This window comes from Lontra canadensis, unplaced genomic scaffold (assembly GCF_010015895.1).
Source record: "Lontra canadensis isolate GAN:19392208 unplaced genomic scaffold, GSC_riverotter_1.0 scaffold39, whole genome shotgun sequence".
Classification (NCBI taxonomy): Eukaryota; Metazoa; Chordata; class Mammalia; order Carnivora; family Mustelidae; genus Lontra; species Lontra canadensis.
Window position 1 is genome coordinate 2,827,735 of NW_022631033.1, and position 21,264 is coordinate 2,848,998.

Sequence of the window (21,264 nt, forward strand, 5' to 3'; positions counted from 1 at the left end):
AAGCCACACTTTTGGGCACCCTGTCCTGGCCAACCATGCAGTATGTGCCCAACCTTTCTACCTCAAAGTCTATAGTCAGAAGATCCCACAGGAAAGGTGAAGGCTTGTTTGGGATCAGACTCCAGCAGATCCCCTAATAGAACAGTTCCAAAAATTGGACGTGCCACTCAAACTCCCCAAGGCCACAATAACCCTCTTACTTAATGAGATTTTAGTGAGTAATCCAGCCCTAATCAAATGTAAATTGTCATTTCTTTCCATCATCACAATCATAGCAGGAATGTAAAATTTTTAGATTACCTGCTTCCGCTCTACGGTGTTGATGTCACAGACAAGAACTGAGAAGACCTACCCCAGCGCAAGCTGCCTTGAAGAGGGTGGTATTCAATGAACAGACACCCCATAAAAATGTTTAGGGAGACAGACAATTTCAGAAGCATTAGCAACTCTGAACACAAAGCATCACACATAGTCCAAGGGGGTTCTGCAGTCCACAGAAAGCCACACTGACCACACCAACAAGAATATATGTGCATACACACGGAGGAATGCTAGTAGCTTCCATGGAGGGGTGACAGTGATTTCAAGAAAGCAGGTGCCATTTTTTGGATAACAGTGAGAAACTCCCTTTCCTGGTTTTCTCTGTAATTACTACTTTAGTTTCATTACCTCTGTTTTTTTTTTTCTCCCCAATTTTCCTGAGTATTTCTTCAAATCACCTCAAGTAAAAAGAACAGATCTTTACTATTCAAAATTTACTGGTCCTTGCTTTGGTCCTGAAGTGATTTCCAGCCCACAGAGAGTCAGAAGCTTAAACTTTCCAGCTTCTATAGCTTTTGAGTGAGTACAAAATTACTGAGATCCCAGAAAGAAGTCGAAAGGGCGAAATGCAGTTAACATGTTTTACAAATTACTTGGAGACCTACAGGAGCATTATAAATTAGTATACTTGAAGCTGCCTATTCAACAATTTCCTTATGTTTATTCACAAAAGATTTTTCCAGTGAATAAAATTTTCAACTCAATTTTTAAAAACAAGCATGCATAAAATTTTCATCTTGGGGGAAAGGAAGAACCAGTTACTGTACACACGTTCCATTTGAAATAATTCATTGTACTTACGTTGACTGATCTTACTTTCACTTACTGACATAATTTTAAAAGTTTTAAAAGATAAAGTGCCTCGTATTTCTGAGTATCGTGTTTGTGTGTCCTAAAATCCTGGTGACATTAAGGGCAGTGATGCCCTCTGCACTTTGTAAAATAGTGTTTAAGGCACTTAAGGCAATATGTGACCTTCATTTATTGGTTGGATTAAAAAAAAAAAAAATCCCTTTAGCTCCTTACAGAGGAAGTCCCGGGGTGAAGTGGAGTGTTAACACCAGAGGGAGGATTTAGTAGCTCAGTGGGAACATTTACAGCAAGAAGTATCATGCTTTGCCCAACTGTACTGAATTTTTAAGGCCTATGTGAATGAAAGACGTGCCAGAGGATAGATGAATTTACCCAGACATCGTGTTTCCGTGCCACTCCAGAGTCCGTTGGCTAAGCACTCTCTGACATGAGACCCCACAAGGGTGTAGCCCGTGTTGCACGTAAATATGGCCGTGGCCCCGTAAACCGTCAGTGTGCCAATCTTGTTACCGTTCGGCGGGAAGGAGAGGCTTCCACAGGAGATCACTGGAAGGAAAACAAAAAGTGAAAATTGTTTCAAGTCCACAGATTATTCTTTTGCTTAAAAATGACAAAATCAGGGGTGTGTGGGTGGTTCAGTCATAAAGCTGCTGCCTTCGGCTCCAGTCATGGTCCCAGGGTCCTGGGATCGAGCCCCACATCGGGCTCTGCCCATCAGGAAGGCTGCTTCTCCCTCCCCTACTCCCCTTGCTTCTGTTCCCTCTCTCACTGTGTCTCTCTCTGTCAAATAAATACATAAAACCTTATAAATAAATAAATAAGACTGAATCTTTGGTAAAAGTATTTATTAGGGACGGGGATATCTGCTTAGGGATGGTAGGTCAACCACATAGAAAGCTTAATTTTCCTTCTTACACCCTTGCAATGAAAATGTGAGCATTTAGAGCAGATTCTAAAACCGTGCGGTGTATAAACATCATTTCACAAGGAGGCTAGTCAGATGCGTGGGTTGCCCACCCGCCCTCCTGTGTGCCCCAGGCGGGAGAACCGCCCAACAGTCAATGGACATGGGTGTGAAGGAATGAAGGAAGGAGAGTGGGCTTCCACAGGCCAGCTAGCTGCTGCACAAAACTGAGTTTGCTTGCTCCAATGGAAGGCCTCCTCCGTTTCTTTCATTGACTCACATGATTCACTGGGATGGAGAGCTCCATAAAAATACGGACTGTGGGGACGCCTGGGTGGCTCAGTGGGTTAAAGCCTCTGCCTTCTGATAGGCTCATGATCCTGGGGTCCTTGGATGGAGCCCTGCATTAGGCTCTCTGCTCAGCGGGGAGCCTGCTTCCTCCTCTCTCTGCCTGCCTCTCTGCCTACTTGTGATCTCTGTCTGTCAAATACATAAAATAAAATCTTTAAAAAAATACTGACTTTGTGGCCATGTGGAGTCTCTCTTTATTTCTTTCTTTCTTTTTTTAAAAATGATTTTATTTATTTATTTGACAGAGAGAGAGAAAAACCACGAGAAGTGGGGGGTGGGAGGAGAGGGAGAAACTGGGTCCCTGCTGAGCAGGGAGCCCAATGTGGGACTCGATCCCAGGGCTCTGGGATCATGACCTGAGCCGAAGGCATGGGCTGAACTGATTGAGCCACCCAGATGCCCCTGAGCCTTCCTGAAAATTAAAAAATACAAAATCCAGGCCTGCAGGAGTTGTAGCTGGGGGACCATGAGCCCCCGATGAACACCTGTTTTCCCAGCAGGATCATTAACGGTCTACTTTCAAGCACAGGGTGATTGGGGTTGGGGAGGTACAGTCAATGGTCACCTTCATTGTTGATCCTCATGGCACCACCCAGCTCCCTGTACTCGGAACCCTGAAACGTTTGAGCACAAAAGGTCAGTGGAATCTCAGCGAAAGAAGAAACCACAAGGTCATCAAGGCCAACGGTTCTTCAGGGGCTTACGTGTGTCCCACACACCAAGAACCAAGGCATTGAAGGCCACTCTCAGAGGAGCACGGGGAGCTCCCACGGCACTCAGTGAGTCACGTGCACAAGGGGCTCAGGGCAATGGTCACGCGTGGCCAACAATCCTGAGTCCCTGTGAACAGCACAGATCAGAGAAGGTAAGATGGTGATTACGAACAGATTCTGCCTTCAGGCTACTGAGGTTCAACGCCAGCTTTGCCAGGATCTCCTCCAACTTCTGGGCTCTCATCAGCTCTTCTCCCCAGGGCTGACAGCAGCCCCTGCTGCCCAGAACCGGGCACCGGATTCGAAGAGAGGACACCGGCAAATAGCAAAGCAACGCCGTGCATGGGACCAGGGCTCGGTCAAAGTTAGCCAGGGCAACGCAGACCTGGGACCCATCCTGTGAGCTGCATCAGTAGACCCTTTACTGACGGTTCAAGTGAAGACGAGTTTGCGGGTGTGGCCTTCAGACCCGTCTCCTGCACGGGGGCCGACCTCACTCTGAGGCGTCATAACCGGACTTCCACTTCACACAGACACAGCCTGGTGGTGTGTGCTCCAGGGGGAGTGCTCATCGGGATTTCTGACTGTTCAGCTCCAGAGTAGGTCATGATCAGAATGTTGCTGACTTACTGGTTTCTGGGGTCCCTGAACTCTTACAGGGTTACGTCTCATGCATTTATTAACGTTGTTAACATGTGTGCTGTACCAGATGTTAACGAATTCCTATATAATTTATTCTTTTACATTTATTATGAACTTTTCATTAAGCCTTTCCCAAACACGCTATGAACTTCACCTTATTATGGTATTTAAAGATCCAAGTGCAGTTACTTAGTATAACCGGACTGTGTTTAGAAACTTCTGCAAGGGTCAGGAAAGTGTTGGCCGACAATGAGGTCTGAGCACATGCCCTCAGAGGTCTCCACGCGCCTTCCGCGGACGCCTAGCAGCAAGGCTCACTCTGCCCCGCTTCTGCACCATTCTTTCTGCCTCTGTTAAAAATATCCCGGAAATCACATATTTTAGGTCTATCCTCCACTAAGGTTCACTAGACTGTAAAGAAGCACTAACGGAGCAAACTTGTAGCTTTTCAGCAGCTGGATAATGGGGCTTCAGATGGAGCAGTTTCCACTGGCAGCAAACCCGATACATTAATGAGGACGGCAGCACTAATTTGGAAAAGCTACCCTAATTGAACCGGCGAACTCCCTAACACACACACACACACACACACACACACACGTTTGTTAAACACCCAAGGTAATGCCTCATTTCCATGTTCTTTTCTTCCCACCAGTTTTCAAAAGGAATCGTTTGCCTTTTTCCTTTCCATTAAAAAAATATTCACGCACACAGTCTAAAGCCCATCCTCTGAGCTGTCAGAGTACGAATCGCACACAGAGGGAATCCCGCTGGAGAGCCCCGCCTGCCCCCTGATATGCTGTCCATGCAGTGTTCCCTCACTTTCTCAGGAATGAAAAGCCACCTGTCTCCCCTTCCCCCACCCAGGGAAACCTCCTTCCCCTTGACTTCAGTTCCAAAAGTACCTTCATATCGAAATCCCCAACTCTGAAAAAAAAAAATCATATTGTGACACAAGGTTTTTCATGCCTGCAAGGCCAGCAGTCCTATCAGAAGTATGGATATTATTAGCGAGTGGGGCAAAAAGCATAAGGTCAAGAGAAGGGACTTTCAACTACCTTCTCTCTGGAAAAGGCCTACACGCAGATGGACAGCAGACACAGGAGGTAGCGTGCATATGAATGGGGGCTGCTTATCATGCAGAAAGGTCAAAGGATACGTGATCCTTTGTAAGTGTGTGAAGGCAGGCTGTGTAGACCACAGTCTGCGTTCACTGTATTAGGCCTGGAGAAAGGAAGCCAAGAAGCCTGGCTATGAGTCAACAAGAAGGCCTTGCTCGGAGTGAAAATATTCACACATGCCATCCCCTGCTCCTGGGCTCAAGCGTGCCCCGAGAGTTATTTAATGTCAATCAGACAAGTACTTGTGAGTCCTTTATGGGAAAATTCAACTTTAGGTTGCTCTGAATGGTCAACGTCTGCTCCAACATGGAAGGGAGGGAGAACGTTCTTTCTGTAGTTTCCTAGGACAGATGGAGCAGGCTGATGGACACATACTCCCTTGTGCTTGCTGTATGCATGAATCCACTGGTAATGGAGGGGAAAAAGGCCAATAAAGAATTTATTTTAGAAACTTAATGATCACCCAGGTGCACCCCCAGTTACAAATGGGAGGTTATCAAAGACCCACCCGCCTACATCTTCATTTGATCTGGGTCTAATTTAACTCTTTAAATTAGCAGTTAGGAAGGAGCCACAGTCCAGAGTTCAGGCTGTGTTTTCTGAATATCTACAATATAATGAACTCCCAGTGTAAGGCTCTTTGTCTGTGAGTTGTGTGTAAAATTAAAAATGCAAAGATGGTTTCTTCTTGTTTCACAGATTTCTGTGATAAATATTTTTCTTTCTTTTCTTGGATTTTTTTTTTTTAAAGCAATAAGTCAAACAGAGAAACGCAACAAGAAGAAGTCAATAACCTCCCGCTTTGATGTGGTCCTTGTGTTAGGGAGATACACAGAAAGTCTGGAGAAGGAACTTTAATCTGGTGATCTTATCTCTTTAGGGGTAACCACTGGAAGTTGGTTCTCCTGAGAGAGTGACTGCAAAGCTCACAGTTTCAAGGTGGGACTAGGTCTCCTGACCTCTTCACCTGGGTTCGGTGTCAGGTAGCCTCGAGTTACAATTACACATCCCCTTCAAAAAGTGGTGACTAAATACTGCTTTCGTACTTATTATGGATATTCTTAGAAGGCAGCGAAGGATTCCTTCATCTGGAGCTAATTGGGCAAGCAGAAGAGGACATCTCCAAGCCCTTAAGCAAGGGGGTAACTGAGACAGTTAGGTCCAGGTGATCCTGTGGACAGCAACATTCTAAGACGGACCACAGGCTAACAACATCACACATAAATACAATGGTAGCTCCTTAGTTACAGCAGAGATTGGAAAAATGACACACTTGAAAATTCTCTTGGTCTAGTTCCATTAGAATGTAGAGAGTGACTTGGTATTTCTTTTGTGACCAAGCTACTATAGAATGGCAAATCGGCCTTACAAATGTGTCATTTTAAATTAATTTTAAGTCCGAACTTAAGTAGCATTTGAATTTCTTGGGGCTTGTCAAGCACTTACTTAATTGCAAAGTGTTCTATTTCCAGGATTCATATCAGGTTTTTCTGAGTGTACACTGGTAAGGCAGGGAAACAGGAGATAAATGTAACTTATATGTATTTTAAATATAAAATAAAATTAAAATGTATTATGCCAAGAATGAACTAAAACATACCTTTACTTTTATTTTTTTATAGAACCCAGAAAATATTGCGTACATGTTAAGACTCTAAATTTTTTTCCTTTATTTTGGATAATAATTAGTCATTACTATTTATAGAAATATGGTACATGGTAAGGTGTAATTATATCATTGTTATTTTAAACAAATGAACAATGATGTTTTCCATTTAAATTTGAATGAATTAATATAAACACATTAAAATAATTCTTGATTTGAATTTATGTTAAAAATTTTACAAAGGTCTTTGGGGTCTAATGTGAAGCACAGTTCAAAGATGGTACCCTGAGATTTCTGTCCCCTGGTGTAAAATCCTCTCCCTTTGATGTAGGCAGAACCATGATGAGGTTATGAGTTTTCTTTGAGCTAATCAACATGGGATTGTCTGCGGGGACTCACCCAGTGAAGGAGACCTGAAAGGAACGGAGTCCTTCCTGGAGCCAGAGATTTGAATCACAGGAGGGCCTGGAGGGACGGGCAGTGCATTGGACAGAGCTACACATGGCCCCCGGGAGCTGAGGGCATTTCCTAGTCTACAATCAGCAACAGCGTGAGGACTCCGCTGTAAATTGCATGGACATGAATTCTATCAACAAACAAGTATGGCCCATCTTCCTCCAGTTCTGTCTCCAAATAAGGACACAGCCAACACCTTGATCTCAACCTTTAGCAGAAGACCCAGAAACTGTGACATAACAAATCTGTGTTGTTTTACATTGTGTTTGTAATGATTCCATGGCAACAGAGAATGAAGATAGGCCCTCAACAACATTTAACATTATGAGGTGCTTGGGATGAAGGCTCTTGAGAACCACTACTGTCCAAGAGGCTGGGGTATATATTCCATAGAGGCCTATAGAATGATGTTGTTGATGGAGTTTCTAGGCTTGTGTTCTCTGGAATCACTTCCAAAATATTTCAACCAAAGAGAGAACTGGGGAGGGGGAGGGAAAACTATTGAGATTTCAGATCACACCACAATTTGAACACAATGTTGGGCATTGTGATATCTCACTGACACATCAATGTTTTGGAAAAGAGAAGAACATCTTTGATCACCTCTTTGGGTAGTGTAAAACTTTAAAAAAATCAGTAGAGATAGAAATTAATTTAAAATATTCATATCAAGTATTTTTGGTGGGAAGAAAACAAAAAAAATTCAGTTTGGTCACAAAAATGAAGATAGGCTTGGTGTTCAGCTTTCCCTACCCACCGATAATATGAACAACACGATGAATACCCTTGGGCACACAAGTGGGTCTCTAACACCATTTTCCACCAAAAGGGCTCCTTGGAGAATGATTGATTCCATGCTTAGGCAAAGAAAAAAAATCAGGATGAGCATGAAACATCCTGTCTTTATGCGACAACAGGGACAAATTTAAAGATATCAGAAGGCCAAGATAGAGTCAAGTAGAAGGGACTCAATCTGGCCACACTGTGATGATGTGATCTACCAACCTTGATAAAAAATAAATAAAATAAATAAATAAAATAAAAACACACACAGATAGCAAGCAATGACTTCATGGACCCCACTGACTCTGAACAAGGTCACATGATCATGATGACACTCAAGAGAGACAAGTCACGATGTACAGTACAACAAGTCATGACAAGCAAGGTCAGTCAATGAACAGCTGACGGTGTATGAAATCCATCTGCGTGCTGAGTCAGTGGGAGATATCCCCGCATACATGGATTTCTGGCTGCTGGTCCTGGACCAAACTCAGTGTTAGAATCACCAGATTGAAGTCTAGTAGAGTCAGGAGGACAGATTTCCTAAAATTTCAGAAGGATGGAGACAAAAATATAATTTGTGGATGGTAGAACCCCAGTGCTGCTTTCTTCCCCGCAAAAGGAGGTGGAAACTTGCTGCTAAGGAGTTTGGTTCAGCAATCAGGAAGGCCTGGTTTTGTAAACACTGTTCTAAACATGAGTCTCCTTCAGTGTCAGTTCTCCCAGAATGGAGATCTGAGCCTTTAATGTAAAGTGTAGGGTGTAGCGAATACCTAGCAGACACCACCCTACCCCGGTGCCCCAGACAGCTAGAGAGACCAGGCAAAACTACACTGACTGTTGCATTGGCAGAAGCCCTGCATGTGCTCCCCACTCCCATTAAGTTCACAGGTGTCTATTTTTAACACTGATTCTGGTTTAAAACTGACAGAAAGGGTGTTGGCTAGCAAAGTCTGAGATAGGAAAAGGTAGAGGCTCCGAAATCTCTCTCCTCCACTCTTCTTGCTGACCTTAAGGACTGAGTCTCTGAATCACAATCCTGAGCTTTGAGGGGGGTTAGGGGTATGGATGTGGAAAGGAGGGGATCCGCTAACTCAGATGGGGGGAGACCCAGAGGAAATGCATTATGAGCCCAGTAAGCAGATAATGAGTCAAACCAGGACCCTTGTGAGAATGACAAGGGAACCATGAATAATATACGTGGAAAACAGGCTTCTGGCAGGGTTGTCTGGGCACCTGGGGTACTGTCCACCTTGACTCTGAGTGAGCTTCTGAAGTTCACTAACCCTCCGTAATTTACCTTCATGTTCTTGGTGAAGCGCTTAATATGTGTTTAATTGCCATTGGTTCTATTAAAGGTGAATTAGAATGGCCATGACAAAGACAGCAAAGCATTAATTCTTTGGTCCTTTTTGTTTTTATGCTGGTTTATTCTTGCAAAGGTGTGTGTTTTATACATTTGACACTGGTCTAACTATTTGGTTTGTGCATGGTAATCCCCTGTGAACAACTTGCTAACAACTCTGTGTTAAACATATCAGAATCAAATAGTGCTCTGAACAACACTAATATTGTCTTATTTTTCTATGTATTCATTTTTATTATGAGACCCACTCAAAAGCTTAACCGCTTATCTTGTACCTTTGAGAATAATAATCGCCCTTTTCAAGACAGTCATTATTTAAGCATACAATATCTTCAGCATAAATACTATTTCCCACAATCTTAATTAGGTTTGAATAGTCAGTGCATGGAATAAGAGATATCTTTTCTAAACATAGGCCTGGATTTGTTTTTGAGCTGATTTGAAGTATTTGAATAGTCTATTATTTTACATATATAAAGTGCGATCATTAAGAAAAAGACAACATTCAACATTTAATCCAGCAGTCATATGTTTTAAGCATGTCACAAGAAAATCCATATTCATCACTATAATGACAAGAAATACCATTTGGTTGTATTATTAATCTATAGACTCAATCACCTACAGGGTGGGTTAAAGGTGGCTGCCAGTGACGTCAATAATTCAGAATGGCTGCACCATCCGGGAAGGGCACCCGTCACTCACCTCGACATCTGGGCCTCTCTTCGCCAATGCTCCACGTTCCATTCGCCTGGCACTGTACCAGCCTCTGGCTCTCCAGGAAATACCCAGGGCTGCAGCTGAGCACAACCTGAGCTCCATACTCATTCAGGGATCCCGAAACCAGTCTCCAGGTGACGTGATCTGAGAGCTGAGCCTCAATGCTGGGACAAGTTACCGCTACAAGAGAAACATAACAACACCATTTTTTTCTCAAAGGATCAGATCCTGTTTGTTTTTAATGTTAAGGCCCTTCTATATGAAACTGATCTTTCTGTGCAAAACAGAAGCCATTATCTACAATTTCAGGTACTTTTCTCTACCACCCACATAGTCACAGGGGGACGATCGTGCATATAAAATGTACTTGACAGCCTCCACTGCAGGGCCATAGGGGACCTTGCAGTGACATTGTGATATAAAGGGGGAAAATCACCCACACAACGTTGCATAGCTCATTTGGATGGAAAATCTTCTTCAGGTAAACGAGCACATGTATAAAAAAATCTTGCATATAATTTGTCTCCATTTCCTCTGAGGAACTTGAAATAGAATTGAGTAATTAAAAACCAGCTTGGACACAAGTTATCAGAAAAGCAGATGTCCTCATTCCCTTCCTCCTTATGAAACACACCTATATTTTACATATATATACACCTATATTTTATACACCTATACACACCTATATTTTACATATATATACACACATATATGTGTGTGTGTGTGTGTATATATATATATATACATACTGTAAGTTATTGGATTTATATGCACACTGCATTAATACTGGGCAGACAAATGTTCAATATATCTCAGAGAAGACAATCTTTTCCTGCTCTTAGGAGAAGGCCTAGAATTACAGTAACTACTTAATAAAGAGCAGTAGCTACAAATACGACAACAGTGATGATATCAGGAAAGGTAGTAGGCTTCCCATTCTGGAGTGGGCTTCAAGGGATCTGCAAAGATGCTGAAAATACATGCAAAAGTTAATGTATGTGAGTATATACATTTTCTGAAAGGTACAATAATATTTCAAATGAATTTTACAAAGTTGGGACTCCACTTCCTCAAATATGAATACCCAGCACAGTAAATTACTTTCAGAATTGACCCCACAGATTAATTTGTTGAGCCTGGATGAGGCAGCTAGAAAAACCATAGCTTTCTCAGAATGATATTAATAAATAATTTTACTTATTTAAAAGTAAATTAAATTGAAAAGTAAATTCTGTACAAGTTTAATATAATTTAATTAGGCATATTCAAATGTTACAAAAATCTCATCAAATCTTCTATCAGTAATTTAGCAATACTATGTGCAAATAAACTGAAAAAAAGGACTTTTTGATATTATTATGATAATGTTTCAATGAGGTTTAAAAAGTGGAAAGGACTTGTTAATTAAAAAGTAACCCTAGATCTATTTTTCTTAAACATTTTTAAATAAAATGATTACCTAAATTTTATATGCATTCAAAATGGCTATTCAAAAGTCCTACATGTGAGACTTGAAACCATAAAAGTCCTAGAAGAAAAGACAGGCAATAATTTTTTGACATTGGCTGTGGAAACATTTTCCTAGATATGTCTCCTTTGGCAAGAGAAGCAAAAGCAAAATTAAACTATTGGGACTGCACCAAAATAAAAAAGTTCTGCACAGCAGAGGAAACCATCCACAAGATAGAAAGACAATCTCCTGAACGCAAGAATATATTTGCAAATGATACACCCAATAAGGCTATAATATCAAAACCATATAAAGCACCTGTATGACTAAACACCCAATAACCCAATTAAAAAATGGGCAAATGACCTGAGTAGACACTTTTCCAATGAAAATTACAGAGGGCCGACAGACACATGAAAAGAGGCTCAACATCACTTACTAGCAGGGAAGTACAACTCGAAACCACAATGAGACACCATGTCACACCTGCCAGAATGGAAAAACTCATGAAACACCAAATGTCGGTCGGGCGGTCAAAGAAAGGGACCCTCACACGCCATTGATGGGAATGCAGAGGGCAGCCGCTGTGATAGACAGCATGGAGTTTCCTCAAACAATTAATAGAATTACCATTTGCTCCAGTAATTCCACTACTGGCTATTAACCCAAAGAGAACAAAAACACTCATTTGAAAAGATGCAGGCTCCCTGACGTCTGTTGCAGAATTATTTACTACAGCCAAGAATCCGGAAGCAGCTGAAGTATCCACAGAAAGATGAATGAACAAAGATGTGGGGTACGTGTACACACACACACACACACACACACACACACAGACAGGAATATTACTGAGCCATAAAAAGAATAAAATATTGCCATTTGCAATGACATGGAAGGAGCTAGAGTATGATGCTAAGTGAAATGAGTCAGTCAGAGAAAGAGATGCCATCGGATTTCATGCATATGTGGGATTTAAGAAACAAAACAAATGAACAACAAGAACAACAAGACACAGACTCTTACACATAGAAGCAAAGCAGGTGGTCGTCAGAGGGCAGGTGGGTGGGAGAATGGGGGATGGGTTGAGGGGATTAAGAGCACATTTACTGTGATAAGCACTGAGTAGGGTACAGAGCTGTGGAATCACTGTATTGTACACCTGAAACTAATATAACACTGTATGTTCATTGTAACTGAATAAGAAAACCACAGAACTTGCAAGGATATTCAAGCATTTTACCTAAGGATACAAGTAAAAGTTTTCTCTAAATGGGATACCTTTAGAATTCCAGGCAAGATGACGATTTCTGAAAAGTCTCCGGTGCCTTTAACCTTGTAAATCCGTAACTCGGCTTCAATCTCACTACCGTTTCAAATAAAATTCATTTCATTTCACCAAGAAGGGTGATTCTAAAACGAACCTGACCATTTTCAGTTGCTTGGACTAACTTTTCCAAGCTCTACTTCTCCCAGGAAGGAGGCGATGTGGGCGTGCCCAGGGGAACTGGTCATTTTCTTGGAGCTAATACTACCTACAGTGGTGATCTCCACATTCTGGATGATTACCTCTCCCTTTGTGAAAATGCTATTTGCTTTGCTTTGTAATTATCCGACTCTGGTTTAATTGTTTGCTTGGATCTCTTCCTCCCTGGTAGGCCATAAGCTCTTTCACTGTGAACACTATGTCTTATCCCCTTTTTTCTTGAGCATTCTCCCTGCCCTTAAACAGGTGCTGGTGATGTATTTATACGCATGTGTGTGTGCATGTGCAACTGCTTTGGAAAATAATGTACTAAGAAGATGTAGCAGAAAAACAAAAAACAACAAACAACAAACAAACAAAACCCCCTAAAAGTGGAGGTGAGAAGTGGAGCAAGGGGTGGGGGATGGAAAGCTGAGGAAAGAAAGAAGGGAGACTTGAATAGATATTTAATGTGGAAGTTCACCCGTCCTTCTGTTCTCCAAAGAGGGGGCAGGGGAAGTTTCTTGGAAACTGTCGCCATTTTGATTCTGTTTAATGTTTTCCAAGATGCTCCGAGAGAGCAAGAGTAGCCCATGTGTGAGTGTGAGCGAGGACACGATCTGGGGGCTGCAATCCCAAGGCAGGTAAACCACGTTGGTGGGAGACAACAGTTTCCTCCAGGCAGGGGGAAAGGGACCGCTGGACAGTCTGTTCTAGGTGCATGTCGGCATCCGTGTGCAAACCACACCCGCTGCCCCAGGTACCAGGGAGCCTTGAGCAGGTGCGGCCAGTAAAGGGTAGGGGAGGGTGCCACAGGAGGCTGTGCCCATGGGGGCCCCGGCCTGCTGGCAGGGCAAACAGCAATCCTGTGCCTGAATTCGGGGCCTTGTGCAAGGAAACGGGATGCTATGCAGGCCCCAAATATAGCTTCCATTCTCCCCTTGGTGTTTCTGTGAATTGAGCAGCCCCAGTCTCCCAGGTCCGAAACCTGACTCTGGTTTCCTCAGTTCTTCTCCCCAAACCTGCCTGGAAGGGACAGATCTGCTGACCCTCCCACATGCCACCCTGTCTCCTGCGAAAGCTCATCCCCCGCCTCACACCTGTCCACAAGCAAGCTCTTACTTTCAGTGTAAAACTCTACCTGTGTGCCTTTCAAGGAATTAAAAATATGTATTTCTCTTTCCACTTTTTCATTAAAGACTTAAAAGTTGTCCTTGTAAGTTTAAATAATTGACAGCATATGACAAGCGAATTATGGTAACTACTTACACCTCAAATAAAACAAAATAAAACAAAACAAAAACACTTTTCCTCAGATCCAAGACAATAAAAAAACCAGCAATCTGACACTTCCAAATATTCATTTTTATAGAATACATGTCTACCCCCAAATTCATTTCATTCTGTATTCCCTTGAACTGTCCTATTCCATAATCCCCACAGAAACACATTCTAATGTGATTTAGGTTTGAAACCTTTATAACCAGTCCCGTCACATTCGACAACAGCAAAGCTCTGTTGTCATTCTATTAATAATATATAATTGATCACATTAAAGATATAATAATTTTTATGATTATTTTAAAAGAAGAAAGTGGCATTTCATTGACAATATGCTCCGCTATTCATTTTGACATTTACGACAAATTACTGAGCGTTTTTGACTTATGCATTACTGATCTTTAGAAAGAGACAAACTTTACTTTCAATTTTATTGCTAATTTTTACTTTTTACAAGTGTTTTTGTTATAACTATTTTATTCCCGTTAAGAAAACTAGGCATAAATCGGAAGGTAAAGGAAATAGTTTCTCAGCGCTTTCTCTCTCAATGCTTCACCCTCCTCTCTGGCTGTTAACACCAGATACCAGCATTACCAGAAGCCGATGGATAGAAAACTCCTTAAACGCCACTGGGAACAAAAAGCCCCACAAAGGAAGCCCCTCATTTCCCTGCACTCGAGCCAGCGTTCTGTGTTTTCACCCCCGTTTGCTGCTTGGAAGGTTTTTAGTCTGTTTGCTTATTTCTCCTTGTTGTCATTCAGATTGTTGGTTTCTTTCTGCTCCTTAGGTTTCCAGGTAAATTTGTATGGAAACACCCAGAGAGAAAATGCACAAATTACTATTGCACAGTTCAACGGGTTTTTACATTGTAAACACCCCTCATGTGGTCGGCGCCAACCTAAAGAATCCGAACGTTAGCGGCACCCGGGAAGCTCAGCCGGACCGCCATCAGCACCACCTGCACAGGCTTCAGGGACAGAAGGGATGTCATCCGACCGCTAAGGACAGACACGTGCCCTCTAACAGTACACAACCTTTGTGCATGTCCTCGGATGAGCGCACTCAGGAGCACTGGGGCATGTTTCTGAGCGGTATTTTCAGCATTCACACCTGCTACTGAGTCTTCTCTCAAAACAATATATCTGCTCCCAAGTTCATCCGCAACATATTAGCCCACCAGTTGCTTCACGTTCTTGTCAGCACCGGGTCTGCAGTCGTTTGTATTCTATAAACCTGTCAGTCCCGACGTGGGAGGCTAGTGGCGGCCATCAGGTACTCTGCATTCTTCTTACTGAAGTTCTCTAAATTGTCTGTGTTCCATACACATCCTTCAAGTATCTTCACCCTTTCTGGGTTTGTCTTGACCAGGCTTGTAAACATGTGCTTTGAGAGACAGAATATGAAAATTTAATGGAGTCCCATGTATCTTCTTTTTCCTTTGGCGCCGGGAATGCGCATGTCGTTTTGACGTCCTTCCTTAAGCCAAGCTCATGCAGGGGGGACAACAGAATCCGTGAGGCTATAGTTTGACAGAAGCTTTAGGTCTGACCTTTCTCACTTATGCCTGTGATCACCTTGCATCAATTTTGTACACGCGGGAATGTAGGGGCCCAAAATTCGTCTTTTCCATATGTGTTTCCAGTGAACCACTTGCTCCCTAACCCACCTTTTCCCACATTGTGCCTTTGTTGGAATTCAACCCAGTGTGTCCTGGACTCTGCATTCTCTGCCCCAGCTCTGGTTGTGCTCCCCTGTCCGGTATCTCCCTGTCTTAATTCCAGTGCCTGCATGATGACCAGACATCGGGAGCTCTAAGACTATTCCACATGACCTCTGCTTTGCGTGTGGACACAGGAGAAAGTGCCGTGCGCACAGCAGGGCTGCTCTGATGAGTGCAGTTTGGGGAACCCCTGGAAGGTGGGCCTTGAACCTCCAGAAAAGGGGTGGAAGGGAAATAAGGTGGGAGGCATGCAGCGAGTGTGGACGTGGTTGTTGCTGGACGATGAGACTGCACATGGCTTTGCCTCCTTCTGTCACTTCTTCTGTGGGCCCCAGGCTACCCACACAGGAGCCACACCAGAGAAAAGCCCATCAGCTGATCGGAGGATTTAGGACTACGAGCCTGATGGCCATAAGAGTACGTTTATTTAAGAAAAATAAATAAATTTTAATGAAAAATAGGCTGGAAAAAAATGAAAACTGAAACAAGTTTTGTTTTGTTTGTTTTTTGTTTTTTAGAAAAAAACTCAAAACAGTTAAACTAAGAGCCCATGAAAGAATATGCTGTATTGTGGTATAAAAATACATGTTTACACACAGATGTGTCACACACACCTGTGCACACACACATGCATATATACTGATATAAGCTATGCATGTACACAATATTTATCATGTAAATATGACCTACACTGTGCAGTTAAATAAGTCAATGTGTAATTATTTAACAAGGGGTTACTTAGAGAAACAGAATGTTTTTGTTATATTCTTAATTTTTTATTTGTCCCCACGACATCCCAACCTGGTGGGTAAAAAAGAAAGGAAAACAAAAATGTAAGCTACAGGAGGAAGGCAAATGCACGCTGCGTTAGGGCAGGTGCAGAAAATGACGCGTGCGCCACTGGTTGTTTTGCTCCATGGGGACGTTCCATTCTGGGACCTAATGCATAACAGAAGAATGGGGTAAGTGTGACTGAGTATCTACGGGACGGCAGAGTCGGGGGAGCGGAGCTAAGGGCTCGAGCAAGGAGCCCAGGAAGGGAGGAGGAGCGTACCGAGGTCCCGGGGGTCAGTTTCTGTGGTTTCCCATTCTGGCCGCGGGCCGGCCCCCCAGTCAGAAGCCAGCTGTGCGGGAACGTGTGTCTCTCCTGAGACTTACAGAGACAACGTGGAATTACAGTCACAGGTCAACACAGAGCACTGTGAACGCCATTGCGCTGAGAGTTTGAAAGAAAACACTTCATTCTTCCTTCGGAGACTCTTAGACTGGAGCTCACTGGGGTTTGGCCCGTGCCCCTGCCCGTCCTCCCCGATTACCTGCAGCACAGACGGCTGCTAAGGACGGCTGCCGCTTCTGCAGACTTGCAGTCATGTCGTGTTTTCCACCAAGTCCCCCTCCCGTGGCATATGGAATCGTATATACAACCTCACACTAAGCTCATCTTAGCAGCATCACTGCAGCAGGGACAACGTGTTTTCATTGTGATAAGGCAGTCAGCTCAGGCTCACCCAAACCAGGCCAGAATCTCAACCGCTGTCCTGCCTTTTATTTCTCTGACCCGGTCATTTCCTCCACTACTAGAAACAACGCAAGAACGTTGCGTTTATTCCACATGACTAAAACAAGCGATGCTGGACGTGGTCTTCAGAATTAATTCAATGAGGACTCCGGGCACACTAGCCTAGGAATGTTGTATAAATAATAACATAATTAAAAAAAAAAGTTTTAAAAGGCTAGTTCATCTGGAAAATGTAGCGAGAGAAAGCATCCTCTTTACATAAATCTTATAAATCAGTTTTTATGACAATTATAAGTAAATAAGTTGCCGGGTCTACTTTAGGGAAATTAAATATTTTCAATAAATATAGGTTTAAAAAATAAATTTTAAAATGCAGACTTGGCTGGCTTGGTAGAAAGTACACAGTCGGCCAGTTGACCTTATATTCTTTCCTTTATAAAAGAGGAAATACGGGGGTGCCTGGGTAGCTCAGTCAGTGACGCATCTGCCTTTGGCTTAGGTCATGATCCTGGGGTCCTGGGATCGAGTCCTGCATTGGGCTCCTTGCTGGCAGGAAGTCTGCTTCTCCCTCTTCCGCTCCCTCTTCTCGTGCTCTATCTCACTTGATCAAATAAATAAATAAAAATCTTCAAAAATAGGAAAATACAGATTCTCTTCTGTCACCTTAAAGAAAACAACTCTCACGGAACCATTTTCCTGTATTTCGACAAGTTCCAGAGAACACGTGTTCCCAACCATTCCCAAGTATTTGAACCAGCTCATAGCATTAAGTGTTGATGAGCTTGACAAAGTAAACATCCCAAAATGATGCTTCTCAGATCAGCTCAGCTGAAAGTGCAGACCATGCAAAGCTCCTGTGCACAAAAAGGGGAAACACATTTCTCTATCTTGTGAACATTTCCGCGACCACACAAAATATTTTGCATTGTACTTGAGAAATCCTAGCTTTATTCTTACCATGAGTGATTCTGATTTATGATAGACTCATTTAGCCAGTGCCAAAGCAGGAAGACTAACAGTTGTTTTTGTTTAAGATATTCAGGCAATGACAGTATTCCACTGTAAATAAAAGCCCTTCAGCCTCCCCACCCCCATAAATTACAGACACGTATCATAAATCTTCTGGAATATTCCAATCAGCCCATGCATGCCAGGATGCAATTGTCATTTCTCATTTAACAACAGATTCTCCCCCATGATACTCAATGTGGGTAAGTGCTTCTTATTACCAAGTTTAGTTCAAGCACATTTAATTAGATTTGTAAAATTACAATTAGATGCCATTGGAGCAAAATGATTTAAGCAGCCTCATAATGTTCTTCCTACTCACAACTTAAGTGAGTTTTCAGCATGTCCACATCAATCTGGACTCTCTGGACAGGGGAGGGAGAAGTCGGTTTCTGTTCTGGAGCATTAGAAACTGAGGAACATGCCTGCTTTGGTGTAGGTAAATAATGAAGATATGGTCTATGGGGGGAAGGACCATACAGAGGCAATGGAAATGCATTCCACACCCTCCAATTTTAACATCACTGTGGTCTACGGGGGGAAGGACCATACAGAGGCAATGGAAATGCATTCCACACCCTCCAATTTCAACATCAACTTGACAAAGACTGGATTGAGACTATGGGATTCTTAAGGAAATAACTTGGTTTTGGATTTTTGTTATATCAGATTTTAACCAAATGCTTAGTGTGTGTTATTTAGAATAAGAATAGTGAGGGGCGCCTGGGTGGCTCAGTCAGTTATGCATTGCCTTGTGCTCAAGTCATGATCCAGGGTCCTGGGATCAAGTCCCACATCAGGCTCTCTGCTCAGGCGGGAGTCCCCTTCTCTCTCCCCCTCTTCCCTCCCCCTGCTTGTGCTCTTGCTCTCTCTCAATAAATAAATAAATCTTTTAAAATAGAATAAGAGTAGCAAATTAATAAAGAGCGAAATCATGGAGTTTTAAAAGCAAACTTCTAGCAGGTAATTTATGGGTCACCTGAGAGCAATCAACTTTTCACCCTCAGACTAAAAACGTCCAAACACTTCAGAGCTCCTACCCACCCCCTCTCCAAGGTTCCCGACTAAATCTAAAACCTCTGAACATTCTTACATTCTGGCCCTGAAATTGCCGGACTTCTCATTCTGGTGACTACTGCCTTTTTCAGTTATGAACTTCATCCAAAAGCCTCTTGAGATCAGACATTTTCTGTCTCGGTCTTCTTGTGATTTTGCTGCTATGTTAGTCCTAATAAATATATCTTAGTCAAGTCGGACCCTAGAGCATTTACATAACTGACTGTAGCTATGCCAAAAAACTAATATTCCAACTCTATTGTAGCATAAACACCTTCCAGGAAATCTGTTCTCAATAAGAAAACAAGACCAGTGTTGAATTAACCTCATCCATGTAGTGATAATGGGAAATATGGTTCAGAATTTTTTTTGTAATTCTATAATCTAGGTTTGCCAGTAGAGCTATTTTTTTAATTACTGAATGGCTTATTTTTAATTATACTAAATGAGTCTAAACCTCCCCCTGGACAGGATGAAATGGTGCTGCTAATCTAAGTGTAGATTAAAAGTACAAAATCTCGGTGTTTCACAATGTCATTGACTGCGCTTCCAACAAAGGAATCCACAACACTGACGTCACCGTTTTATTAGCCCCGCTTTCTAAGGTCATGGTTTCAGTAGGCACTGACAGTCAACACTGAGCCAGCTACTAGTCAGTTCCTGTAATTAGGAACATCTTTAGAGTTTTGGGGGAAAGAAAATTGTTTGCTCAAAAATATTTAATGCACTTGCTTAAATATTCTTTCCCATTTCCCCTAGTGAGAACTGCCTCCTTGCATTGTTTTAAATAAGAGTCTAACAATGTCTCCTGGGTAATTGTAGGTTATGATGAATGTGACCCTAAATCTTAAAATTATTGTATATATAGCACAGTTAGTGCCATGAGAGCAGGGCCAGGACCCTGCCCAAAGATCCATGAGCTCTATTATGGAGATAAACCGTACAAACTAGGGATTGGTGTCTATGTCCATGGTCATTCAACTAATGTAAGCCATGAGGAAATGCTGTATGAATGGTTGAAGACCCCTGCTTTATTGGTCAGATCCTCAACCATTAATGCTCTGGATACAGGCTGGCAGAGACCTGAAGGAGAAGATAAAAGAAGAGTGGGAAGCCATGGTTGCTTCCAGAATGTTGGTGGTGCTTTGCTGTAGAAAGGATGAGGGAGGCGTCTGGGAAGCTGGTGTGTAAGAAGGCATGGCCCTAGAGTCAGTGGGAGTAAAGGGTTGGCTACGTCCTCTGACTCTGGCACTATGATGATGTCAGTATGGAACAAATTACGATGTCAGTACAACAAAGGTTGCACGTACATGCTTTCCTTCCATGAAGACTCCACACACAAAGGATCACGTGTTGCATCATGACCACGCTTGAGAAGGGGCTCAACTGGAAAACGTGAGACCTGAAAACTGCCTTCTAGCAATTCTTAAATTGTTTCTAAATTCTTATAACTCAACGCATGATATTGCACATGGCATCCAGTTACGTTCTTCTTCAAAAAACTTCAGTATGGGTGACAGATGAATGGAAATATTATTTTTGGTGATTAAACATTCAGAAGAACCAGTATCACATCGTTTTGTGGGGAGATTTAGTTCAAGAGCTCAGAGAGCTAGGAATCTGTGTTATGCTTCCTATCCTCCCATACTTTAGGGTTAGAGTCATCATATGAAAGTTAAAGGGTCCATATACCTATATTTAGTAAAATTAATAAACTTCATCATTCAATGGAATAGAATAGAATATTAGTTATGTACAGAATATGCAGAATGACCTTTAAAGTATTGTGTTCAATACATTAATTCCTCAAAATATATATATATATATGTGTGTGTGTGTGTGTGTATAACACACATGCAAAAAATCAATGTTTCAGGATTATTTTGCATTTCAATAAGTGCATGCTCTCTCTGTGCCTGAACCAGGTGTAGAAGCATTTTGGAGCAAGACACAAGGAGCAGAGCCCTGGTCA

The 21,264-nt window shown here is 42.4% G+C and overlaps 1 protein-coding gene across 1 annotated transcript in view; it reads right to left on the reverse strand.

Annotated features, from left to right (window-relative positions):
• CSMD1 (CUB and Sushi multiple domains 1) overlaps positions 1 to 21,264 on the reverse strand; it is a 1,958,110-nt gene that overhangs the window by 67,416 nt on the left and 1,869,430 nt on the right. Inside the window, exons 51-52 of the mRNA XM_032869815.1 lie at positions 9,782 to 9,976; positions 1,507 to 1,680 (exon numbers count right to left, since the gene is read on the reverse strand). Coding sequence (XP_032725706.1) covers positions 1,507 to 1,680; positions 9,782 to 9,976 — 369 coding nt within the window. The remainder of the gene's footprint in view (positions 1 to 1,506; positions 1,681 to 9,781; positions 9,977 to 21,264) is intronic.